This window comes from Rhipicephalus sanguineus, chromosome 1, assembly GCF_013339695.2.
Source record: "Rhipicephalus sanguineus isolate Rsan-2018 chromosome 1, BIME_Rsan_1.4, whole genome shotgun sequence".
NCBI lineage: Eukaryota > Metazoa > Arthropoda > Arachnida > Ixodida > Ixodidae > Rhipicephalus > Rhipicephalus sanguineus.
In genome coordinates this window covers 123,445,359-123,472,856 of record NC_051176.1, presented here as the reverse complement: position 1 = coordinate 123,472,856, position 27,498 = coordinate 123,445,359, and the positions used below count along the sequence as shown (strand labels likewise).

The window sequence follows — 27,498 nt, the reverse complement described above, 5'->3', positions numbered from 1 at the left end:
CAGCGGTAGCCATGTGCAACTTGAAGCGTGAGTTTTGTGTTGTGCGTATGTGCCGGGAACTTGTCAAACGTTTGTTTGTGTCTTCCGTTGCAACTGCAGGAATTATTTGCTATTTGTGGTTTTAACGTAGATGAGACTTACTGGTGCTGATCACTGTGTTTATGTTTCGGTGGTGCGTATCTGCTTTTGTCAAGTTTACACCTGCACCGTGCCTCGCACGTGGCTGCGGTAGCTACGATGGATGATGACCAGAAAGCCAAAGCTCACCGAGCTCGTCACAGTGGTAGGAAAGCTGACAAGAAGGAGAAGAAGAATGAACACGTTCAGGAGCTGACGGCCAAACAGCGAAACCCAAAGGCCTTCTCTGTGCAATCAGTGCAGAAGGCAGAGAAAAAATTCAGAAGGTTGGTATGCTTCATCGCACAATATGATGAATTGCATGGTTTTTAGTGATCATTTTCCATGTCTTGCTATATGTGCATATAGGATAATTTTAATTGTGTTCCAAGTACTTGCTTTTCATCCGATTGCGTTTGGATGGATTGTTCTACGTTAGTTCAGGAGCATGTGCAGGCAGTGGCGCCAAGTGCAAAAACAGCGCAACAGGAAAACTTCAGCTCTCGCTTTATGACATCTACAGAAACGGGATAAGGTAATAGCGAGATAGTTTTAAAGATATTTCTTTTGCGATGCCGTACTAATTGAAAGAACGTGAAGCGGAACGGGACAGGACAAGGCTGTTGTGTTCGTGTTCGTAAGTTGGTACCTTCCACCTACACATGTGAGATATGTACACGACTGAATAAACACATTTCATATCAAAACATTTTACATTGAGTGTAAGGAGACACTGTTGCATTAATCTTTGAGGGTCCACCAAAAAATTAAGGCTAGAGCTGACAACTTTTCATTATTGGAAAGTAAGTTACGCATGCATAATGTAGAAGTTTGATTTGCCAAAAAGTGACACTGAAGTGGAAAACCAGTCTAGCGCCATATGCACATTTCCGAAAATGCTCGATGACCTGACATATTTAACGTACTCGATCTGTTATGTGATATGTTAAGTGATATGTCCAATTGAATGTAATTGTTTGCCATTGACAAATAATTACATCCAATTTGAAAATAGGGTGTGTAATGTTTCTTGACTTGAAATTTTGATTGCACTAAGTATTTATGGTCTCTCTCATTCGCAGGAGTTTATTATGTTTTTTTTTTTTTTCAGTGAAAGAATGGTAACAGTGTCGGTACTCTGTATTCGCCTTTTGGGAACATTTAATACATAACTTGCAAGTGACGTCAGTTCCTGTCTTCCGTCCGCCATCACAGAGCACATACGTCTCAGTGGCCGCGCTGTGTTTACGTTCGTGCGCGGATCGTTCGGCGTAGTATGCGTGTTTTGATTGTTTGCCTTGCGCTTATGACGAGTGAGAATCGTTCAGGACATTATGCAGCCTGCAGTGTCGTCAGTGGTGTCGCACGTAATTTTTGAAACAACTTTTCACGAATCTCCTACAACGGCGCTCTTGGCCGCCTGCATTTTGCGGCGCTCAAACTGCACAGATTTCGTCGCTGATTGTTGCATAAAACCATGGCCCAATAACATGTTTGGCGCCCAGTTGGGGTTCATTTCACCGAAGAGCTAAAAGGGCCTCCCGAAAACCAAGGTGCGATCGCTGTGTTAAATTCGGTGGTTCACGTTTCGACAAAAATTGACATCGCGCATAATTCCGTGGTGATACACTCGGCGAAAAGGTGAGGATATTCGGAAGCATTACTTGCCTGTTATGAAGCGACACCCTCACACATAAACATTGTGCAACGTCTGAGGTCCTTCCTGTTTACGCGCGTAGTAAGCCATGTGCTCCGCTTCTCGGACCGCTCTTTCGTGCGGTCGCACGTGTTTATGATCATGTTTGGCAAACAGTACGTCCCCGCGTCTGTTTCTTCTTATTATTATTATTGATTTACACTTCTTGTGCAGCACCGAAATATCGCACAAATTGCCATTGCAGCAGCGTTGACGGAAAATGCGAGAGCCGCACAGCTTGAGTCAGTGTCGTCTGCTGCCATGTGCTCGGTAATGGCGGCGCATGCCACGGAATCGTATCCCAGAGTTCCGCGATGTGACGTAGTTGCAAGATATGTATACTTCAGTATTGGCACTCTTTGACCATGCACCAAAAAACACGAAATTCTTCATCAATGTTGAATATTCCTTCCAGTGCACTTGTGACCTTTCTCGGTGCATATCTAAATATGGAGCAAACTAATCCTTGAATTTCTTTTGAAGGGCTAAGGACCTACAAGAGAAAAGACACCATGTCCCCCTTGTTGATCGCACCCCAGTTGAGCCACCACCATATATAGTGGCCGTTGTTGGGCCACCAAAAGTTGGCAAAACAACTCTTCTTCAGTGCCTGATAAAGAACTTCACGAGGCAGTTTGTGAGCACCATAACTGGCCCAATAACCATTGTGTCAGGTAAGGAGTATACTAACATATACCCTCACATATAAAATGAACACATTTTTACTGCACTGAATGTTCTCCAATTTTGCCAGTTTGCAGTGAGACACGGACAGTTTTCATGCAGTGCATAAGTTAAACTAGAAAATTGTAGGGTCTGTCTCCTTTAATTAAAACTAATTAAGCCCCCTGAAGCTATAAAGGTCCAAGTGTGTTTGGCCAAATCACTCGCTTTTCAGCAAAAAGCAAAATATATTTTGGGAGAGAAAGCCAGCGGTGGTGATTGACTACATGGCCAGGAGAAGCAGGGCAGTTTTCTGTGGCAGATAGTTCATGTGATGTGTTATATGTGGTCTGTGGGCATAGACTTTGCTACTGAAGTCAGTTGCAGTTGCTAATACATGTGCTTCTATACGTTAGCCATGCAACTTATCTTACAACTTATCAATTAGCAGTGAAGCTGTGGCCTACACGATTGCAGTGGTGGTCACGAGTGCTATCTTGAAGGCTACAGTAGAGCTCAAAGGGTTGCTAAATGCTTGTGAAGATTGTGTTGGGTTGCATGGGATATGGCTTTCTCATGACATGATTTGGTTATGAAAGAGATGCTTTTACTCATAATAAAAAATATGCATATCTTGCTTTGTGCTTTTGGATAAGGCAGTGTTGGACATATCTACACCACTGCTGCAGTTGCTTGCTTGGATCTGCCATTGATAGTACTTTCTGGAGCATGTCACCACTATATTATGGAAACCTTAAAACAAGCTTTGCAAACTTTTCCCTTTGGGACAAGAGTATTCTACTTTATATGAGCTTGTACACTGACTCTGGTCTGCTCTTATATGCTCAGATTAATTTAATATTCACAGACAGTCCAGATAAGCAAACTTAGTTGGTGCTGTTGTGATGTGTTGGAATGACAATGCACTCTGCAGCAGTTGCAGGTAAAGTGCTGTCACAACTGTAAATGATGCACTGTGCATGTACAGTTAGTATAGTGAATCACAAAAAAAAAAAAAAACTAGTTACATATTTTTGTTACTGAACTTTTTATGCACAGTTCTGTGTTTTCAAAATACCATAACCAAAGTGTTTGTGTGTAGTGTTGAAACCATGGAAAGCTCATTGCACGCATCTGCTATGGAAGCATGGGCAGAGGTAAAGTTTTAGTCTTTGAGCTTGGCAGCCAACTGAAAATCAACACTTCGCATCTGTTGTTTTTAAGTGCCCTTGAGTCATTGACAACTACTGGTGATGCCATAACTATATAATGCCAGTGACTTATTTCATATAAATTCTTTAAGCTTGCTTAGACATACCTCTGTAGCTTCAAGAATACCTTCCAGCTATCTTGTGCATGGGTGGCCTCGTTTTCTCTTGCCTTTCACTTTGGCTAGCATTATTCTCCCTACACTGAACTAATTACTCACATGACATGGCCAAAATAATATTGTTACAGTTTCAGTACTTTTGTGTTAAAATAACATTAAGGGTTTACTGCTCTTGTGACCTTGATATTTGTTTGTTTTGGAGTCCATGGGATTCTTGAAGCTTACCAGCACCATAGCTCAAAAGAAGCTAACTTTGTAAGATTGTGATCTTGCAAGCCCATGGCTCGCACCCATTCATTCAGTTAAACGAATTGTACTTTTCAGGCAGACATTTTTGTTTTTTATAATCTTTTGGAAGTCTACCTGTTTCTACCTTTCCTTATACTATTTTTTGCTTTTTTTGTAGTTATCTTTGTGTATTCTGGATCCTAAGAAAGCATAATGTTCTACAACATGTATTACATCTTTATTTATTATTTGTACCATACCCCAGTACAGGGTTTTACATGAGAGATGGGCTTTATTCAGTGACAACAATTCTATGGATCAGAATGAAGCACAGTGTCTCTGGGGAGTGTGTTCCAGTCCCCAAACAAAGCATTTTATTTAAATGCTCTGTTCACCTGTTGTTGTAACGTTAGTCTTGCTTATGTTTAGAAAAAGGCCGGCCTTTTAGGTTTTGTTCTTTTACCTTAAGAATGAGTTGTCTTTTTGCGGTTTGTGCTTCTTAAGTAGTGTCGTCTACGTAACATAAATTGGTTACCTTTGTACATATTGTTTTCACTTCTATGATACCCCTGTCTACCAGATTGCTGTTTCTGAGTGCATGGGCTGTGTACAGATCGTACAGATTAAATAAGTATGAAGAAAAAAAATAAAGCCCTACCTGACTCTTATTTTAACTTGAAACAACTCTGAGCTATCAACATTTGTCTTTAACATTAAAGTGCTTCTTGTCCAGCCTAGGTTCCTTAGTAGAGTTATAAGTTGTTCAAGAATTTTCGTTTTCCTAAGAGCTCGGAGTGGTCAGATAAGTTTATAAATCAACAAAGCAAAAATATAAAGGCTTTTGGTATAATGGCGTATTCACTTGGTCACTGATCCTCTGTATAAGAGCAGGTAGATGTGTGGGCAGCCACGATGAGAGTGGGAGATGCATTGTCCCTGCTGAATGCCTCAGCAATTACTGAACCACTAGAGCAGTTCATATGTGGCACCAGCTCCAGCTCCAGCTCAGAGTCCTGCAGCTTGAAGGCCTCCATCTTGGGTGTATGTAAATGCAACAGTGGACCTTTGTACGTGCACTAGGTCTGACTTTAACTGTTGTCATTGCTAGTAAAAGTATGTCCATGTTGACAGCATTGCTGTGGGCCATCAGTTCTATTAAAATTAAAACAATTCGGGCCTCTTCATGGCATCTTAAGCTGCCTAGCAGCATCAAAACAACGCCTGCTCTAAAAAATGATAAAACGACGCAACTACTTTGTTCTCGCTGTCAGATGAGATGAAGTGAAGGCTAAATTTACCATGTATTTCCGGCTGTGGTTGTGGAGAGCAGTGATGTGATTGCTGTGCCATACTGGGCCAAACGGGGCCAAGAGGTGAAACCTGCTTGATCCTGCTACATTTCGGCAGAAATCACATAATTTGCATCAAGCATGCACTAAGACATTATTTTCGCAGTCTTTCGGAGAGAAAAAAAAGATGGCAGGCACTCGAATTACATAAGTTACCGTTGTAATTTTTATTGCTCGTTGGAGCAGACAGGTGAGAGCTATGTAGTCATAAAAAATCTCTTAGGGCCAACAGTTAAATAGTCAACAGAAAATATTTGATTGAGCTAATGGTGATGAGCAGTAAATTGCAGTTGCTGCCTAATTCTTGTTTGAGCATACAATAATGTTCATCCCTCACCACCATTCGTGCTATAACTTTGCCTGTTGCGACCATCTTGCACAGCTGCAAAGACATGAACACAGTGTCTCGTAAAGAGGTGACTTCTGCACGTGAAGTATGTGCCCTGCCGTAAACTTTTGCTTAGTGCAAGTAGATGGCGGCACACGAAATAATGTAAGCTGGCAGATTGTACGAGAGCTTGATGTACTGATCCAGACAGTGATGCCAGAAAGGGGGGAGGCGGGATCTAAAGTTGCCATGTATTGTGGCAGGCACACAGTATAAATAATTGTCTGGATCAAGATGTGAAGTTTACATGCGCAAGGTTCATTTCAGCCCTCTATTACATGTCTGGATTCAATTCAACCGTTAAATCTGCATGATGAGTTCATCAGGCAGGAAAGTTGGGGACCCCCTACCAAACAGTGCCAGCTACCCATACTATGAAATTACATGGTCAAGTCAGGTAAAAATAGTTACTGAATGCTGAGGAGTTAGTAAAAAAAATTAATAATCTGTAAAATTGCAAGTTTTTATGAGACACCACTCTTTTATACAAGATTTATTGCATTACTTACAGTAAGCATTACCTGTATGTAATTAGAACTTCTGGTTAGGTTATTTTACCCCGAAAATTGTAGTGCTGACTTTCAAAAGATTTCATATAGAGCACTCAACTTTTAATACCATACAACAACCTGGATTTATCAACAATTCCAGGTGTTGCAGTGGTCTGTTGGGAAATTACGGTAACACACCATCCCAGTGTGTCGGTGCTGCTTCTCAACTTCAGCAAAAGTTCAAGATAGAGAACCTGTCAAAATAAAATGCGATGCCATTCATTATCACAAATTTCGTCGAGCAAAAGTTGGAATTCAAACACAATATATCATTTATGAAACGCTCTTTGATCTTAACCGCCAATGAACCAAAAGTCTAACAAGTCTGTCCATAAAGTGTGATGGCATGTATTTCACCACACAACTCGGCCGCCTAGGTTATACTAAAAGCACAGATGTCATCACAGTAGTTCTTTTCAGTAATAAAAAGTATGAAATCCAGGGTTTGATGAAAAGCTGTCTGGTCGAGAAAATTCATGGCGGGAAATAACAAGCGCCACCTAATCATTAAAATTAAAATGCCGTTTCGACCCCTCTATGGGGGCCTTGTTCACAAAGATTTTCTTTGTGTTTACAAAGATTCTTTGTGAACAAGGTCCCTGTAGCAGGGCCAAAACGTCATTTTTGTTTTTATGATTGGTCGGTGTTTGTTACTTCCCATCAATAAAAAGAATATGCATGGAAAATTTTTGCTGCCTAGAGCTTCAGGGAAAGCCCGACTGAATAACAACTAAGAATTCTATCGGGAGGAAATGTTGGGCGGCCTGATATGTCATGGATATATAGCAGTTTAGGGCTGGCTGCAGGAAAGCGAGGAGCACTGAGTTATTTTCACCTTTTTGGACATTATGTATAACTATACATGTATGAGTGCATATACTTATTTTGTTAAACATGGCAAAACTGCTCCCGCATAGCAACTTAAAAAATTCATGCTCGAAAATGTGTGACAGGCAACTGCTCCAAAAGGCTAATTTGCTGCTCCAGGACGAGGTTTTAGCTGCTCCAGAAGCTGCACTGGATTGGCTTCGGCCGATCGCATCACTGGGAGAGCAAGTAGCATGAGCAAATTCTGATTGAAGCAGGCAGCCTGGTTGCTGCCATGTTGCTGCTCAGTTTCATGGTACCCATTGGAAGCTGCTGCACTTGACCCCTTCTCTCAGCCAGGTCGCGCCAGCGCTCTGACATTGCAGTCAGAGCAATTGGGAGCTTTCGGAGTGGGAGGTTGGCGCTCCAAGAGAATCATGTGGATGTGGTTAGAGTGCTCGACTTCGGCTAGCCAAACACAGCAACACTTTTCAAAGTGCGGAAAAATAACCATCCAAGTACACCATTAATATGTGTTTCTTCCAGTGCTCAGTTTGGTTATAGCAAAATGTGTCGGTGATCTCGTCAATATAATCCAAAGTGCTTTATGTCAAGGGAGATGTGCTCTGTGCCACATTGTCACCCTTACTTCAAGGAAGTTTTAATGTAACATTTCATGAAGGAAGTTCAGTGATCTGCCTCAGTGTGCCTCCTGCTTCCTTGCATAGCTGTGAGATTAGTTATTAAAAACGTGACAGCCTGCTATGACTGCATCTGATGTGATGATTTTCATTCTATCTCTGAACAGCTAGTGTTTTTGTTGGTATTCTGCGTGGAACTTGCGTATATATTGCATTTCCCTGCAGTAAATCAGTGATTGGTAGTCCAGTGTATTATCTGTTGTTCTCTCACTGTCCCGTCTCTAGCGCTGTTTGTTTTTGTCTTTATGACCGACCAGCCCAGTTTGACACACACATGCAACTACTGTTGCTTTGTGCGTAACTTTGTTGCAAAACCTTGGTGTGAACGTGCCCTTACACAAACAGCAATAGCTCTTGGGATGGAGACGGGGAAGCACTTTGACAGTTTATTTATTTATTTATTTATTTACTTACTTATTTATTTATTTATTTATTTATTTATTTGAATGTACCTTACATGGCCTTATATACCTTATATTCAAGTTCTGCACTAAGTAAGATTTCCGTGATTAAGTAATTAAGCTTCTTATTCTTTTTAAAAAACAAAAATAAAGTAGCGTGGCCATTTAAATGAAGTATTGTGAAGCTATACTTTACTGTTTTCATCTCATACTTTATTGCACAGGTTAGTTTATAATGGAAATGCAGGGTCTTTGTATAGAAATAGTGCTTTGAAAGCTCATTGTTTTCCTGTTTCAAAAAATTGCATGAAATTCTTTCTTGATCATGTTTTAATGGTGAAGGGCTATGTAGTGTTCATTCATGTGTTCATAGCAAGGGTCTTGAACTTTCCTGTTGCATTTAGGTGCTTGAACTTCCCTGTTGCATGTCTCCAGTTCAACTTTTCTTAATTTGTTCTACATAGCTTGGTTTGACCTTGCTTTTTTGTTGTTGTTTTTATAACTTGTTTTAAATCTGAAATTGTGTGTTTGTTAGCTGTTTATGCTTAGACTAGGCGACTTGTAAAAGAGAGATGCTTCAAGTCATGGAGCACCAACTTTTGAATTTCCTGTATAAGTAAATCGCATTTCATAATTGTGCTCAAGATAATTTTTTTTAATTATGAACTCTGTCAAGTTCCATAGTTCATTGTCAGTTAAAAATTATGTTAGTATGAAACAAGATCGATGCATAATCTATTTACAGGAACGTACCGTTCATATGCAAATTTTTTCGCATGTAGACTTGACAAAATACGTCATTGTTCTTGGTACACTTGAGAGTGAGAACAATAAGGTATTATTGAAAGGCAGAGAGGCCGGTCTGAGCTAGTATGCTCTGGTCTGCTACTCTGTAAAGGTGAAAAGGAAAGGTGAAAAATGGAGTGTGATGAATAGAGACCGGAAGTTCATGCACTAAAAAACAAAGTTTTAGGCGCCTATAATAGGCCCTAAAAACTGTCATTTAGGCATATATAGGCGTTAAAAACTATCGTTTAGGCATATATAGGCGCAATTCATAATTACTTCAGCAGCGTGTTTCAGGACAAATATTCGACTTCTAACAAGCACAGTAGGCAAATACTGTGCTTTGGGAAAGTTAATTTAATTTTTTTTATGAAAAGAATTAGGAGAACAACCATTTGAACAGATTTAGGTGAAATCTAGGATGATTGGACACCGTGAGAGAGACTATGAAAGCAGTGGCAAACCAGCACCATCTCAAGGTTTTCGAGCTTGAAGTTGTGCGTTCTTTCAGTCAGTATTTGTTTGTATGCGGAAAAAGAACGCTCGACGTCCACTCAAGTTAGTGGAGCGTACTTCTAGTCCGGCACTTTCGATGCTCTAACTGCATCTGGAATCTTTCAATCTGCACCGCTCAGAACTTTATAGACACTTGTTTTAGCACACAAAATCCGGAATTCCTGTCCAAGACAGATTCAAGCTTTGAGGTGACTCTGTCAGCGACAGGTCCATTGGGGGCGGTGGCAAACCTTTCCTGCACGCCCAAATTAGCTTAACACTCTGAGTCAGAGCGGTGCCCCAACTTTCAAGTTTCTGTATGCTTTCTGCAAGGAAAGTAAATTAGGCACACAAATATGCCAAGTCAGATTCAAGTGTATCGTGATGTAGAAACGTCTGGGCTCTTCTCATGGCGATGCTCTCGTCCGCTGCAAAGCTGTTAATAACAGCCGTAACACCAGCGAAGTGTTTGTTGTAGTATAGTCCACTGCCTTCAGCCAAGTTCCTCAGCGGGTAACAACGGGCTCTGGGGGAAGAGGCACATTCGGCAACTGATCTTTAAAGGCACGAACGTGCGAACGCGTCTTAAGAAACACTGCCTTGCCTGCAGCTATTAGTTCGTTAACAGAACTGAACGACTTTCTCAGCTCTTCACAGACCCGATGAATCCCATGGGCTAGACAAGTGACATGCAATGATTCTCTGGATAAAAGACCTTGAGAAGTGCAGCACTCTTGTGCATATAAGCTGCTGCATCTGTGTAGCGCAGCAGTACTCGGTCGTCGTGGGATCCGGAGGGGCACATAACCTGAAGGACGAGTTCACAAAGTAGGCGATGGTATCACCGCTCATTTTTTCTAGTTGTTTCGAGCATACCAAGAAAGGTGTTTTCTCTTTTGCATTCAGCTTTCCAGCTACAAAATGTCCAAGTAATCGTCCGGTCGCATCTGTTGTCTCATCCACTGAAGTCCATATGTATGACTCACTGAGTTCTCGTCTGATTTTTTCTGTGTCCTAGTACATTGGGCGCAGATACTGCTTGCGAAGGGTGGACTCTGATGGTATATTTTGTTTGCAGTACTTTTGCAAAAAATGCTTGAGTGTCTTGTTTTCGATCTTCGCTCAAGAGATGTTAGCAGCGACCAATGCTTCGCGCGCTGAATTCACTTCTCTTTCCTTCAAGAAAAGTTTCAAACAAGAGCGACTGCCTCGACGTTGACGGTTGGTTGCCGAGAGCCTTGGCTTGATGCAACGTTGTTTTCACGTGCTGCTCCAGATGACACTTTTTTTTCGCACGGTAACTGCGAGAAGAAAAGAGCGAATTGCACCAGGAAAGTGCGTTGGATACGTGGAACTTCTTTAGTGCACTTGCGCTTGTACTTTCTTCCTTTGCGGCTGTTGGCAAACGCTGAGGAAATGGCGAAGTTAGATAGCAGGAGCCCAAGCGTGCATTTTAAAATCGAAATGCTTATACCTGTATCCGACAGAGAATACGCAGCACATTTCGTCTTGCATGCGAGTTTACAGATCCGGACACAAAAATAACAAAACATTGAATATGAGTGCCCGTGAAATGACCACGAAATGTGCGTCATTTGCGCAGGGTTATTCATATTCGCAGTTGCATAAGAAATGTTGCTAGCTTTATGCCTATGCGTGGTTCAGAGTGGACGTCAAACGCAAAATATTGTTGACCTTTCCAATGTCTTCTCACCTGCTTTCCACATGGATGGCAAAATACCTTTTCTCCATCGACGGAGTAGCACTGCGTTCCACTGGTCCATTGCCTGACAAGGACACTTTTCGGCGTCTTTTTCTTCGGCATTGCTGGGCAGACTCCTGACAGCTGCCGTTGAAGAACATAAATGCCAACGAAACTGACGAGTAGGCTGTAGGCTGCAGCGCTAGCCTATAACTTAGCTTTGGCTCGCTAGGGTACACTCCAACCGCCGAGCTGCACTACTCTCGAACCAAGCAACGGAGATCTTCAAGGGGGAGGTGGGGGGGACACTCATAGGCGTGCGCAGGGGGGGGGGCAAGGGGGCGAGAAGGGGGGGCGCAAAGTCAGCCCTATACATTGTAGGGGGGGGGGGGGCGAGAAGAGGGGCGCAAAGGCAGCCGCATACATTGACATAATAGGGAGGGGGGCGCTGCGACGAACCTTCGCCCCCCCTGAAGGGGAACCCTGCGCACGCTTATGGGGACACTAGTGCTAGCCTAGCCTCGCTTTGCCTCGCTGGCGTACACTCCAGCCCCGCCCACAGAAAGGCGCGTTTATAGTACGACGCTATCGGCGCGTTGGCGAGCGTCACATGCGTCAGAGCGCATCGGCAGAGTCCAGTTATACGTTGGCTGTGCCACTGCGCCAAACTATGGTCTGTTTTCGCAGACGTGACGCAGCGCAAGCTTGCGTGTACCCTACGTCGCCCTACAATCGCGCTTTAACAGGAGCTAAAAACGTGAACGAAAAAAAAACATGACTAGCGCGCTATGCGCGTGTTGTAGTTACTATCGCCACACTAAGTGCTTCTTGTTTTACTCCATATGAACAGCTCATTTAAGCAAAACTTGTACTCACGAATGCGAAAAGGCATTTTTAGGCGCTGAAAAGCTGATATAGGCACGAACCTCGAAATAGGCACTTATAGGCACAATAAATGTGTGATTAAAACGTTTCCCTTCCCTTAGTTCGTGCTTATATGTTAAATAGGCTCGAAACGGACTCCAGGAAAAAATAGGCATTTTGCCTGAAGTTCCGGTCTCTAGTGATGAAGTAGGATGATGGGGGACAAAAAAAAAGGTGTATATACAGTAATCATGTGACAGAGTGGTTTCCTTAAAGGGGTCATGAAGCACCCCTTGGGCTTGTTGAAAAAACACATCCTGCGGAAAGCTGACACGGCTATGAACTGCTCTGCAAAATATTACAGTCATGCGTGCCGCGTAAACACCACAAGCGGAGCGCGAAGTTGCCGTTTCCTCAGGCGCCCTCTTTTCAAACAGAGGCCGGTTCTCACTCTCGTCAGTGGGCGGGGTGTCTGCACGTTGACGTCGCGGATCTGCCAATTTACGTCGCAAGAGATATAGCATGCTTATTGGCTGATAGCCGGATGAGATGCGCTTTATGCCACGGGGTGCCGCCACTTGCCCGCGCCGCACTCCTCAGTCTGCTAAATTTACACGGTAGCCGCACTCGCGCATCGGGAGAGCTTTCACGTTTCATGACGCGCGCTGACGTAACTTCTTACCCCCGTGCCATCCCTCCCTGTCTAGCTTCCAATGTGCTCGTCGGCACTGAGAAAAGAGAAAAAGTGCTGGGAGCGTGCGCCAAACCCCCCGTAACTCCTCTCATTCTTGACGGATCCGAGAAATTTTTGCGGCAATCGATTCAGGGGGTAGTAAACTCCGATACTGAGGTCATTAGATCATTACTTGGAAAAGTGGTTCATGACCCCTTTAAAGTATAGACTCTATTCCAGTGCTCTTCAAAAAGAATGGTAAGAAATTTTATATAATGGCTGTGCTCACATCTAAATTGGAATTCTTTATAAAGACAGACAGGGACTGCCCCCACTTGTTCACATTATATTAGTGAATATCCTCGCTCATGTAAGCAGATGAAGAAGTTTAAAGCTGAAACGAAGTACAAATTTGTGTTAGTTTGAATTGAACTTGCGACTGGTTCATAGTACAATTTCTAACTTCTGTGCTTTCATTTTTTCAGGAAAAAAGCGCAGACTGACACTTCTGGAGTGCAACAATGATATTAACTGCATGATAGATGTGGCAAAAGTAGCTGATTTGGTAAGTACTCAATCCACGCATGATATGATTTTATCACTGCTTAAAGGGACACTAAACAGCAAAATGATTTTTCTCGCATTAGTAAAGTGGTCTTCCACGGTACCAAAAACACCACGCTTGCTGTGAGAAGACGCTTAATAAGCGAGAAAACGCACAAAAAGAAAATACAGGTGGCGACGCCACCGTGGAATTCCCGCACCATTTGCTGTGACGTCACATATTTTTGACGGTGCCTGCTTGGGCCTACGTAGTTCCTAATCGGTTAAATCGAAGTACATTGTCCTCTGAGGGGGCCAGAGACTTGACATAACGAGTTTGTGGAAATTTCGTCGAGCCAGTGGCGCCAAAATACGTTACATGCTCTTTGAAATGTTTTACGTCACGAATTACAAAGTTCGGCGCGAAATTTAAAAATGAAACTTTGAACTTGGTTTTGTCCGCTAATAATAAACCTATGGTGGTGAAATAAACTACACAAGAGTTCTCCGAGCACACTTTATCAATCTAAACCAATTCATTGTTTCTCTTTAGTGTCCCTTTAAAGGACCCCTGACACCAAAATTGAAACCTCGAGATGTTTGTGTTGTTTGACTTCCCTGTATACATGGGCACTTCTGACCGATTATTGGTGGCGAACGTTGCTTTTAAGATATTTTAATTTGGTTTTAAAGTAAGCGTGAGTGCTCATCTGGAGTTGGCAGCACCTCGCGACATCGCCACTGGTGGGATGTAGATCGAGGCCCCGTGTGACGTTCCACGAGTAAAGCAAGTGTTATGGAGGCAGGGCGTATACAATACCACGAGTGGCACCCGGCGAGGGCTATTGTTCCTCGCCTCGCTCTGTGTTTGGGCTGCTCTCGAGTTAGTTTTCATGATGGGACAAGTTTAAAGGGTTATTCACACTGGGGACAAATCCTCGGGGGCGAAGCGGGGATTGCGGATCACGTGACAACGATGTCACGGATTAGTGAGTGAGTGCGACCCCCGCTGTGCCTCCTCGGAGAAGACTGGGACCTTTCCCCAACAAGTCACACGATCCCCCCGTGGTGGGGAGAAAACCAAGTTTTGGGCAGGTGTTTGGTGCAGTTGCTCCTACTGCAGCAACCGTTTTGCAATCGCTTTGTGGGTGTGTTGGCTGCAGCCACGGCAGCCACGATGGCCAAACTTTGTGAAGATTTGGTTTTTTTTTTCTGATCGTCTGAGGACATGTGTCCGAGGCCTGCTGAACTTGAATGCTGTGTGAAAGGCGATTTTCAAGCAGATGGCAGAGCGCTACCACCAATATGGTCCATATACCGGTCACTGATATTAACTTTGTTTTTTGAATGTGGTGATTTTTATTAGCATTTTGACGTTGCCAATTTTCTTGAGACTGTTTAACCCGACGTTGCCGGTTTTCTTTAAATAACGACTTAACGGGGGGGAAAAAATGTAACGCATGTTGGTAGTAGTATATTAATGATGAAAAGCAGTAAACAATACGTTCAAAAGAATTTTCCAGATGTTTTGTGAAGCATCGCTTGCTCTCATGCACTGCATAGCTCTCATGCACAAGGCTCCGGCTCATTATACTTAATTTCAGCGTTATGACGAAGAAACATTTTGGAGCTATAATGAGCAAAATTACCTTCATTGAACACAAACTTAGTGCCTACCTGAGTGTCAACTTGTGTCAGCTATAAGAAGTTCCCACGTTGTGAATACACATTACTTTAAAAATTCTTTTAACAGGCCGCTGGAGGCGTGATTGATGCCTCAATTTGCACTATACTCTTGCGGAACGTGGATTTCATTTTTTCCGCTGCATTGATGATTGATTCTGCGTGATGAAGACAGCAGTGATCTATACAGTTTTATTACACTCCAAAATTCTGATAAAATGTTCATAGAGATCTCTTGTCAAGCATCAAGAGGTGACATCTCTTCAGTTCTCGTGAAAAAAAAAAAACCTATAATAACTGACCTTCATTTAATACAAAGCCGATCAACATCGAAAGATGCTTAATTTCAATTCCTATTACTCGACTACATGACCTAAACCTCACTGATTAGAACCAGAGTTGACTGATCCGAAAGGCTGTGCACAATTTTCAGCAGAGGGAAAAAAAGAAAGGCGCCGTTAACGAACTCGCGAAGAATGGCACTTTTATTTACTCCGGGCTTGCAACAACAAAAGCACGTGAAATACTGTTGGCGACCCAACCAAAAGGCATAGCAGCGCCGGTATTTCTTTATTCTGCAAAAGGGGCAGCAGCGCACGTCTCAACAGCCTTGTACAAGCCACCAGAGTAGTCTGGCCTCCGTCTCCGTTCGCCTCGTCCGTGTGAGCGGGGGAGGGGGACTTTTGTGGGGAATTCTCCCCGCCAGCTGACGTCATTAAGCTCGACCTTTATTCTTTGCGGATTTGTTCCTCGTCTGAATACCGCTTATCAGGCACCCTCATCATTTCAATCTCTACCGTGCGCGGGGCCCCAATTTGAAAACTGCGCTTTCAACGTCACCACAGCTTGAGTGCACGTCATCGTTGGTGCTCCCCCGCATGGGGCGCTAGTTTCTTATGATATTAGGCGGCCGTTTCGAAGTGATGCTAAAATGATCACAATTAACGATGCTAGCAATAATTATTCGATACGTTAGAGCATTTACGATTCAATTTCGGGATTACCAGACACAAAGCTACAAATTACACTAATAAAGTCACAAACAAAAATTTCGCTGTCAGGGGTCCTTAAATCTTTTATAAAGAACAGAGAAACACCAAATTTCCAACCATGGTAGCCATATCATGCTAAGTGTTCTCCTTGCACTTTGAAAGCCATGGATGCATTTCTTTTGTCCAGTGAACCACCAGCCCAGCTAAAAATAAAAATGCCTTGTATGTGTGAATCTTGTTAAGGCATGTGAAAAATCTTCTCTTTTAGGTGCTACTCATGGTGGATGCCAGCTATGGCTTTGAAATGGAGACCTTTGAGTTTTTGAACATTTGTCAAGTTCATGGTTTCCCTAGAATCATGGGTGTGCTCTCGCACTTGGACATGATCAAGAATACCAAGACTCTGCGTCACACCAAAAAGCAGATGAAGCATCGATTCTGGACTGAAATATACCAGGCAAGTCTTAATCTACTTGTTCTACTGCCATTATTGTCAACGTTGCCGCAAGAGCTGCTCAGATCACTGTAAGAAGTCTTAAGCCGAAAATTTAAGAGGCACTCCTCCCTAAGAGTGGACTGCTCTATGAGCTAAGAGTAAAGCGCCGAGGTGCCCGTTAATGTTGTTTGAACTGGTTTTAATGCTCACGAGCATGAATTACAAGTGCTCTGCGCATTCTGTCACCACGTCTGTCGCACTAGACGAGTTTTTAGTGCCGCTACCACATGGGTCCCTCGCTACCCGCAGACACCCTATGTGCGGATGCGGCGTGCAATAGCTTCATTAAGTGCAAAATGCAATACTAATTTGCTTGTCTAAATAAATAAATTCGTTGCTAATGGGAGTAAAGCGGGAGCGGGTTGCATTTGTTCTGGCCGCTCGCAGAACCCTAAGATGTCCTTCACGGAACCCCTGGCTTGCGTAGTGCCTCGACAGCTATGATTGTGTCATGTGACCACAGACGTCTTGCATAAGCAGGCAATCCCTGTCACTTTGTGTTGCTGGCACCTTGCAAAAATGCACAAGCATGCAGAAATTGCTCACATACTGATACTGGTGCTTCTGACTTGTCGTTATTTCACAAACTCGATGTCTCTAGACCACGACCACTGTAGTATCCTATGCTGAATCCTAGGACTCGGAGGGTTTGTACTGTACCCTGATATCCTTGACTTTGTGAAGGGATCTATATCCTACGCACAATTTGTGCAAAGATTTCCCACCTTGAATTTGTAGACCTCATCGCTCTGTTGGGTGACTCAGCCTAGAATCTGCACGAGATAGTGGCGACAGTGCGGCATGCTTTAAATGAGCACATCTGTAGTATTGTAGTCGAGTACCATCGCACTGCGATAATGTGAGTTTCATGCTTGCTCACAGACTAAGAACCTTTTACTGTGCTTGCAAATGGCTTATGTGCTGTCTGTCCACTACATGGAACCATAGACACCTAATACCTAGCACTACCTGTTACCTCACTGACTAGGCACCATCATGCACACTGCACAACAAGAATAGAACAATAAAGTTGCAGCTGTGGCAAAAAGGCAAGCCTTCAATAGCAATAGCAATATAGTAGACAACTACACAAGTTAAGTTGGTATTTTTATTGGCCGTATATTTATACAGAACAGCTGCCGTATCAATATACAGTTGAACCCCTTTATAAAAGACATGTACTGGGCAGCAGTTTCTGTCTCTTATACCAGGGTACCATGTTCTCATTTTCTGGTCAACCCCTATTTTGTTGTAGGCACACTGCTGCCTCTTATACCCAATTGTCTCTTACAACAGCACCTCTTATAAAGCAGTGATGCTACCGCTGCGCCCATTGCGCCAGACTGCGCCAAAGTGCCCTGGCTGCTACAACCTGCTACATTTCCTCAAAATTTGGCGATTCTGCGCCAAGCCTGCGCCAAAGGGGTGTACTCCGACTTTCAGAAATGAAACTAACTACATGAGGTTCCCCCATTGAGAGCGACATCGCGCTGTACGTGGACGTACGCGGACGTTCTCCATGAGAGTGATGAAAATGGAGACAAAATAGTATCAATATGGTGTTGTCAAGCGGACGAAGGAACTGCGTTTTGTGTTTTTTTTTTTGTAATCAAAGCATCAACTGTAGGCAACATGGCGTAGCAGCAGTCAAGCGACATGCAGCCATGAAACGGCACATTGATGCTACCAGTCGTCATTGAGACGCTTCAGGCTGGCTGCAGCGGCCCGAAAACGATCCAGCCGACTTTGGAATTCGGCAGTCCATAAAACGTTTTGCAGTGTGACCGCGTGACAAACGCAGAAACTTGCTTGGCATGACTCTCAAGGGCATCCCATACTCGTGGGCCGACACAGCAACTGCCTTGTTTCCCAAGTTATTTGGAGATTCCGAAACAGCGAAGCAGTTTAGTTGTAAGAGGTTGAAGGCATCCTACATAGTTAGTGATGGCCTCGGGCCGTATTTCAAGAAACTCGTGCTTGACGAGCTGAACAAGCCGGATGTGGTTTTATCTGTTAGCATTGACGAGACCCCTCTTCCTGAACAGAGGTGCCAACAACTTGATGTTGTAGTTAGGCATTTCTCCAACAAAATGCAGCGAGTTGTGGAACACCTACAGTCTTTCCGGCTGGGCTCTGCGACTTCGGAAATTTTGGCTAGTGAAGTGCAGAGAGCAATGATGGACCTGCCGCAGAAAAATGTCATTTGCTTTTCTACGGATGTCCCTAATGCAATGAAAATCTTCAGAAAAAAGATGCAGGAAGCATACCCTGACATCATAGATGTAGGAGAGTGCTGCTTGCACAAAGTGCACAACTCAATTGCCCGCGGCTTGAGTGCTGTCGGCTCGGATGTCGACGCTGCTGTGGTCGATGTTTATTACTTTTTTAAGAATTCTTCGGCTCAGAATGAATTGTTGAAGGCAGAGCACCTGCTCCAAAAGCTAGTTTTGCTGCTCCAAAACGCAATTTTGCCTGCTCCAAAAGCTGCTCCAAAGTGGCCTAAGCCAGTAGCATCACTGATAAAGGGATTCAACTATATGTGCGATACAGTGCAGTATATAGCACTAAGCATTAAGGTGCATAGCATGCGTTGATTGCCTTTGCAGTAAAAAAGGGGGAAAAATGAAGGATTGCGAAGGAAATTCCTACCTGAAAGTTTTTCATTTTTTCTTCATATGATAAGCTGAGTTTTGGATTATAATGTGTCTGCTTTTGAGGTGTGCCTTTACAATCTGTGGCAATCTCAGGTGTATGACCGAATGCATCAAATCAAAGGTTGTCTATTCCATTGAATAATGGGGACGGGTGTACAAATGATTAATTTACCACATTAGTTTTGTAGCTTTTGTACACTGAATATGCATTTGGGAAGATAAGCAAATTTTATTTCAGAATTATCTAGTTCAGTGAAAGTCTTTTAGGCAGTGTGGTAATAGAGAAGAGATAGAAATAACTTGGGGGGTACAATTTGAGGTTTCATAAGACAGCAGTGTTCAAAATGGCCTGACAAGCTATTTTTAAGGACCTGGTGTTTTATGGCACAATAACAAGCTTGCTGGGAATCATTCATATTCACCACTTGTTAAGAGTTTGGTTCAGCTAAGGAAACAAATATACGTCTTGACAGTTTGAAGACACACAGTAGACTGAGGTGTATTGGCATGAGAAAAACCAGTCGGCCGAGAGGTGGGGGTGGGTATTGAGTCTTAGGGTCGCTACAAAGGGAGATCATAGGGAGTTGAGCTGCAAACGAAAAACCTGCCTAAGCATGTGGGATTGCTACTGTGGTGCAAGGATGGCTGTTTCCCTAAAGAGGAAAGCAGATAGGCAGTGGCTACAAAGGGCTCCCACCCCCTCCCTGACTATGGATCTAAAGGGAAGAAAAGAAGGAATGAAAGAGCTAATGTTCAAGATAGGCTGGTTTCGCGTGGTTTCTTGTCTGCTGTAAATGTCAGTTTTTAAGGTTTCTCTGGAACCACACAAAAGGGGCCATCATAAGAAGAAATCAGTGGTGGGTTAAAAATACGTGCCTGGCTGGGTTCATTGTTGAAAAATTAAACACAGGCTTACTGTGGGCAACGTGGGGGTGTAGGTCCAATCATCTAAGAACGTAGCCTCTCTAAGTGCTGCGAGGGCACTGGCGCTGCTGGGTGTCGGAAAACTCACCTAGGACGCCGACTATATGGCATTTTGGCTGCACTGATCTCAAGGTCGTCCACGATCATTGTGCACAGCCCTAGTAGTACTAAAGCAGCCTTTCCACCCAATGCTGTCTGTCATGTGTGGCGGTCAATGATGCCTTAGTCTCTGAAGGTGCGCAATCATGCCATTGCTGTGGTGTGGTAAGCCATAGGTTTATGAAAGCGCGTGCCAAGGAGTTGTGAAATGTTAACATGAACTGACTGTCTTGATACAACAGATGTTTGGCACTGCCTATTTAGATGGCTTTGAGAACTTTACAAGTGCGTTTTAGTTTATATGTTACACAATGGCAAGCAATTAGTCAACAATTCAACCTGCTGTTAGAATTCTGATAAGGAGAAGAGCATAGTGTTACCTATCAAATCTCAGCTGTGGAAACAGTTCACAATAAAGTAGAGCTGTGCGAATAGCAAAATTTTGGGTGCGAATCAAATTCGAATATTGAAGTGCGAATCGAATCAAATATTATTTGAATGACTTCGAAGCAAAATTGCAGAAAAAAAAGTTAGAGAGGATTCCTAAGCATATTCGTATGAGATAGCAACATGAGAGTGGTTTTTTTTTTCGCTAGGTTGATGAAGCGCTGGCGGGGTGGTGTTTCATAGTTGTCTTATCAAGAATGAGGCAATGTAGAGGCCTGAATTGTATTTATGTACATGATTTGGTGCAACCAAAGTGTTGCCGACAACACTTTACACGTGATAGGCAAAGATGCCATTTCCTCAGCCTCTCCTCCTTCTTTCAAATTTTGTGGAAGCCCAACTGATGTGGCAGACAAGGGTGTGCACCCTTCAAGTCCGGAGTTCAAAATCTGCCTCGTAGACGTTGATATATAAGAATATCTGAAATTTTGTATGCTAAAAAGCTTCGGCGTCCAATTTTTCGGACTTCCTGCCCAACTTTCAGGTCCAAAACAGTATTAATTGAGCCCCCACCTCTGCACATCTTTCATCTTCAAGTTGGAACCAGCGTTTTCTTGAGTTAATACTTTGGCGACCGTAGCAGAGCTTGAAAGGCAGCTTTGCCGTAGTACCGGGGTGTGATGAGGTGAAGCATAATGAAAATCTAGGGGCAACTTCCAATCGGACGTTGACTGTCTTGGCTAAGTTTGACCGTAACGGTGCTTGAAAGGCAGCTTTGCCGCGATACGAGAGTGTAATGAGGTGAAGCGTATTGAAAATCTGAAGGGGTCACTTTCACTTGGACGTTGACTGTAGTTGTTTTGGGGAAGTTCGAATAGTAAAATTCCAGTGCGAATCGAATTGAATAGCAAACACTATTGCGAAAAATATTCGAAATTTCAAATATTCGCACACCCCTACAATAAAGGTTTCCATGGCCAGGAACCTCAGGATTCATAGAGCAGGTTTCAAGACACGATGACATAAACAATTATTAAGTCCTGCATCTTATGAATTACAAGGAACTTATAAGCTTACAGATTCTATCTTCAGTCACAACAGCAGGTTGATTTCCCCATGCACTCGCAACACCTCGCTTGCACTGAAAGCATGAACATGACCAGAAGGGTTCCTTTCTATAGCAGCAATAATTCGTTAAAAAATTATCCAGCGTTTCAGGAGTGTTTTTGTCTTAGCTTGCTTGTTGTCTCAAACACTGCCACTAAAGCACTGGGTAAAAGCTTTTTTGAATGACGCGCAGATTGGTTAAAGCATTTTGTGCTGTAGAAGGCCTAAGGTTATGAGACTAAGGAAACTTAAGGCTCTCCACAGGAAAAGGAAGAAACATAATTGAATTTCATCCTTAAGTATTCTGAACAAACATGCGTGTGTGCAGATATTGAATTGTCATTGTTGACCATGGCCCTAGTGTGATAGGTTGATCTATACTGTAAACGCAAAAAGATACACCGACCAAAATGGAGAAAATGTTTACTGACGGTTGATGTAGATATATGTATTTGAAAACATGTGATTGATAACCGATTGAAAAGTTTGATTTGCTACTCCAAAGTGGCCCAAACAAATCACATCACTGTGTTTATGCAATTAAAACTGAGGAATAATACTACAGTTGAAACTCAATTTAACAACGTGATAACTGTGCTCGAATGATTTCATTGAATCAGGAAGTTCATAAAATCGAGAAAGTGATTTTTCAATCTGTAGAAACCTAATATTCTAACTTTGCAACACCCAAAAGCTACCACGGTATTGTATTTGCCACTAACCCACACCTGCACACGTGGAAAGTCCTTGATGGGTGGCCCCGACATGGAGCCTTCCATGTCCAGGTGATGCGGATCACGTAGAAGGTCACATCAAGCTATGACAGGCTGCCGGTATGCAAAGTTGCAGAGAACTAACTCTGTGATTGCACGAGCGGGCTGACAAGCAAGAAAGTCGCAAGGAGACGATCAATGCCATCTTTAGCATAAACCATGAAATAATGAAAGCAACCACCGTAGTTTTTCAGGTGTGGGCATTTACAAGGACAATAAAGCACCATAGCCCCTAGCAATACCTAGTAAGTGAAAGCTCTACTGCCAGTTGAGTTCATTGTTTCGGTCATGGGCGTGGCGTACAGCCTCCTCAAAATAAAACTAGGGTCGTGACTAGGACGGCTACGCGACAGCGTTAGAGCACACACTCGAAAGAAATAGCCGCATTTTTGCTCATTTGTTTCGGAAAAAAACTTTGTTAAATCGGCTTTGGAGCCAAGTTAGTTTTGTTAAAGAGCCCCTCACCAGGTGACATAACGAATTTTAGTTAGACATCGGAAGTTGTTGTGAGCCCAATAAAGAGCATTATGCCACAAGAATTTTTCTAATCGGTCGGTTAGAAGCTAAGAAAAACAATAATTTGTGGCGGCGCGAAACCATGATGCGAGGAGGTGAGCTGCAAACCCTTGCCGCTCGCCCAGTGTAGCCTTCGCAAGCCAAATCCCTTCCCTGCCCTCTTCGGCACGTGAGCAGGAGGATCACATAACGCATACGCATGAGCACGTCATGCGCACACAATATCACCAGCGCATGACGTGCCCGAACCAGCCCGAGCCCCCGAGACGCGAGCGGCGTTGTGGTGGCGTTCTTTGCGCTTCATCTCTGCAAGTTATGCCGAATGTGCCCTCGCCGATCACTTAGCTTTCAACCTATTACTGAGCACGAAAGCTGCAACATTTGTACGGACGCGAGACTAGCGGTGTGCCGCATGAACATCTAGCTAGACGCGGAAGGATAAATGAGCCTAATGAGCGCTGGAACACGGTGGAAAATTAGCTTCGTTGTAAAAGATGGCGTCTGCACGATTTGCAAAGCACGAGAACACGAACGCTTGCGAAATCGAAGTAGATTAGTCTCGAATCTTGCTGCGATTCGCAGTAAAGATTAAAGAAGGAAACGCACACATTCCGTTTGTGTGTTTTATTATTGCTCTCAAGTTTTATTCACCCATTCAAGCAACAAATTACACAAACTACACGTCGTGTCAAATAATTATCGCAGTGTCACGTGCTACTGTTGGCGACGTCACAGCACTACCATCTGCGTAGGGCCATTCCACCATCTACGTCATCCCCTCATTCTCTGGGCGCGCGGCCACGAGAAGAAGGACAAGCAGCATTCAGCTTGTAATTTGACCAATTTACGCGGCGCGTAGCGTTGTTAATTTTGGCAGACGTAATCGTGAACACCCAGTGCATGCGTTGCGCTCATCAGCTCAAAATTGTCAAACCTGGTGAGGGGCCCTTTAATTCGAGTTGATGACTACATTGAACCCTATGGGTGCCTGCCGGGAAATGGAAATTTCTTCGTTAGATCGGGAACTTCGTAAAATCACGTTTCGTTAGATCAAGTTTTAACTGTACTAGAATGTCCTTGTGATTGAGAAATTATCCAATAACTGTTGGGTCCTCTTGTTGCATAGTTGGCGAAGCCATTTCACGGGAGAGAGCATGTGACTCTTTGCTCTTTCTTATGTAATATTGTGAAGTCTCTGCTGCATGCAGTGTAATAATAGCTTGCTCAAATGTTAACAGGCACATGATGTGCAGATCGGCAATGTTTTCTGAATAATTTTAGTATGTTAAAAAATGCTAATAGCTTTGTACATAACATGCTTGCTTCCCTCTGACAACATACCCTACATTGCTGTGCTACTTGTACGTTCGACTTTCTATGTTGTAGTGATTTGTATTTTTGGTGTCATTTTAAGCTGCCCAAGGTTAATAGCAACTGTGCTAATGGGTGTGTCTTTTGCACATTCAGGGTGCAAAACTCTTCTACTTGTCAGGTCTCATCAGAGGGGAATACTTGAAGAATGAGATTCACAACCTTGGAAGGTTTATCTCAGTCATGAAGTTTAGACCACTTCAGTGGCGAACATCTCACCCATACCTGCTGGTGGACCGAATGGAAGATGTCACTGATCCAGAGTCAATTCGTACCACTCCAAAATGTGATCGAAACATCTGTGTCTATGGATATGCACGAGGAGCAAGCTTCAAGAGCAAGACCAACATACACATCCCTGGCAAGTAATTTGCCTTTGCCCTGTTGGCTCCATGCCTGATAGATAGTGACATTGAGATAAGTAGTGGTAGAACAAGCAGTGTCTTTTAAGTTAACGTTTTAACAAGGCCTCTCTTCATGAGGGCAGCAGTGAAGTAGAGTCCACTTATTGAAAAGTTAGCTTCAGTGACATTCTTTATTTGAACACTTTTAATGACTTTAAAGGAGCACTGACACAACAATTTTGCATCTCATTTTTTCTGTTGCAATAAGTAGTTAATTATTTGGAGACAGTTTTATAGTGCCCAGTTGCAGTTTCGATTTCACAGAGCGCGGAGTGAGGTGGGGCCCAGAGTGGTTTTCATGTAAACATAGCTGGCTAGGTGAGCACACAAAACCACGTGCACATGAGCACCGCATTGACAACTCTTTTCAACGAAGGCTTCCTAGGTGCTCCTTTAATCCCCTCTGAGGCGTTGTAAATATGCGTGACCCCCTAAAAAGGCCCTGCCAAGAAGGACATTAGCCTTTGTACTCCCGTGCAAGTCTGCCCCCTCTTTCCATTGAAAAGGTTTGCAAGAAGAAGGTTTGCAAGAGAAACTCTTGACACAGGTGGTAGTGGTTTGTTTACACAAAATCCAAAGGCACGCTTCATGTGCAGTGGCGCGACACGCACTTTATACTTCATTTTAATTATGTTCTAGGCTATATTATCCCTAGATATTTCGTAGATGATGCGTGTGTGTCCGCACAGATATATCCCACAAGTTATCTCGCCTTAAAATTTTTGTGTCAGTACTACTTTAAGCTTCCATCTTCCTCTAAAGCCCTGTTTTTTTTTTTTTTTTAAATTTGTAACAGGTACTTTGGCAGTGCAGTGCCAGTGCATGCTTTCATGCACACATCTGCATCTGTAATATTGCCACATTCTAAAAGATTTCTCTTTTTATGGAATGAGCCTTTTGCACAAGAACCTGCTGCACATGCATGGCTTCCCTCCTCTTGCTTCGTCTGCTTGGCCAAGGCAACGTATTAAACGCAAAGCAAAACTAAGGCAAAAACCAGTCAAAAAGACGCCGGATTCTTCCCCTTGTCCGGCGTCTTTTTGACAGGTTTTTGCCTCAGCGACATGTACCAACTGATCCCGGACTTCGACCTTATTACCTTAAAGCAAAACTAGTTTTGCCTTGTGTTCTATACAATGCTTTTCTTCTTTACGAAAGTGCAGCAGTACTGAATTTTTCAGCAAGGACTCTGAAAGACGTGACAGGACAGGTGCTGTGCTCCAACTAAGCTTATTGAAACATACACAAATATTACGCTCACAAAAATGAAGACCCTGAGTGCATACATATACATGACAGTATATTAGAGAGATTGGCGAAAGCGGACTGCTTATTGTTGCCTCTTGTTTAGTAATTTGAATTTACTGGCACGTGGGGATGCTGACACACATATCACCTGTCTGCTTGATCAAAAAGGCTTCCAAAAGCTCGCAAGCTAATCTGTCCTTACTCCCTGTTAGAATTTTAATTCCCTAAAGTTGTGGCTAGCGGTTTTTATCATTCTTATCTTCGCAGGAGTGGCAATGGGTGGGTAGATTATGGAATGTGGCCGAAGCGTCTTCTAGTGATCTTTCATGTTCCCTGGCACATTCGCTAACACAGCCCCTAGTCTGATCACTGTAAACTTTGCCAAATATGCCAAATGAAAGGGGAATCTCACAGACTACAGCCGTAATGCACCATACATACCACCATTTGTATGTTTGAGTCCGCAGCCAGAAATTGGGGTGCAGTGTGCCACAGGTATTACTATGTCTCACAGGACATGGTGGATGTGCGTGTATATTTAAAGAAGACTCACTCTGTCCCATAAGTGGCCCTTCTGATTCTTGGCATGCATTGCTGTAGTATGTTGTTTATGTTTCACCGCGTACTAACACTTTTGCACTGCGGCAAAGCTGACTATTGAGAATCGCTACGGACGCAAATGGGTCGGCGTACGTAAGGGCTGGTTTGAAGCTGACAGATAATCAGCATGGCAGCTGCGGTGGCTTCAAACGATGCTGCTGATACACCTAGAATCGGAGCAGAAAGTTCAGGAAATCTTATGCCAAAGGATTTCAACAAATGAAATCTCAGACGCCCTTATATGTTTCAGTTGCATAGCCTTTGCTTTATAGCCAAGAAAAGTTGTCAAGAATCTTCAGAAAAAGAGAAAAATGACAATGTAATCACAATGAAATATGTCAAGCAACTGTGCTTGCCACCAAGTCATATTATTGAATTGCATTTTGCGCATTGTATTTGCATTGTGGCATGCACATTCACTAGTGTGAAGTGTAGTCCAGGGTTCGAAGAAACACTGTCTGGCGAGGGGCATACATTTCTTGCGAATAAACAAACACTAGCATTTTCTTTTTAAATTGAACCAAACCATTAAAAAAGGAGAAAAAAAAAATGTTTGTTTCGTGGCAGCATAAATCCTGTGTGTCCCTAGTCATAGAGCATCCTGTTTTTGAATCGACAGGATGCTTGACTGTAATTGATATGCACTTATTTATGGGGAAATTTTGTAAAATATAAACATGTTGCATTAGTGAAACTGCGGTTTGTAGTAAAGTTTACACAGTAAGTGTCTTCTGTTTCTCTGAATCAGGTTGTGGTGACTTCAGCATCCATGAGATTAGCCTGCTTCCTGACCCATGCCCACTGCCTGACAAGGAAAAGCGGCGCTCTCTTAATGAGAAGGAGCGTCTCCTCTATGCTCCCATGGCTGGAGTTGGAGGCGTTGTCTTTGACAAGGATGCTGTCTACATAGACTTGCGTGGCAGCCACTCCCACAAGGAAGGACGAGGGGT

The 27,498-nt window shown here is 43.3% G+C and overlaps 1 protein-coding gene across 1 annotated transcript; it reads left to right on the top strand.

Moving 5' to 3' along the window:
• Positions 1 to 10: 10 nt before the first annotated feature.
• Positions 11 to 27,496, top strand: LOC119397240 (ribosome biogenesis protein BMS1 homolog; the record flags this gene model as incomplete). Its single annotated transcript, XM_037664675.2, is given in 6 exon segments — positions 11 to 404; positions 2,297 to 2,487; positions 13,237 to 13,316; positions 16,238 to 16,426; positions 24,393 to 24,657; positions 27,297 to 27,496. Coding segments are annotated over 6 exon segments (1,092 nt in total), but the record flags the coding sequence as incomplete, so codon positions are not given.
• Between the last annotated feature and the right edge of the window lie 2 nt (positions 27,497 to 27,498).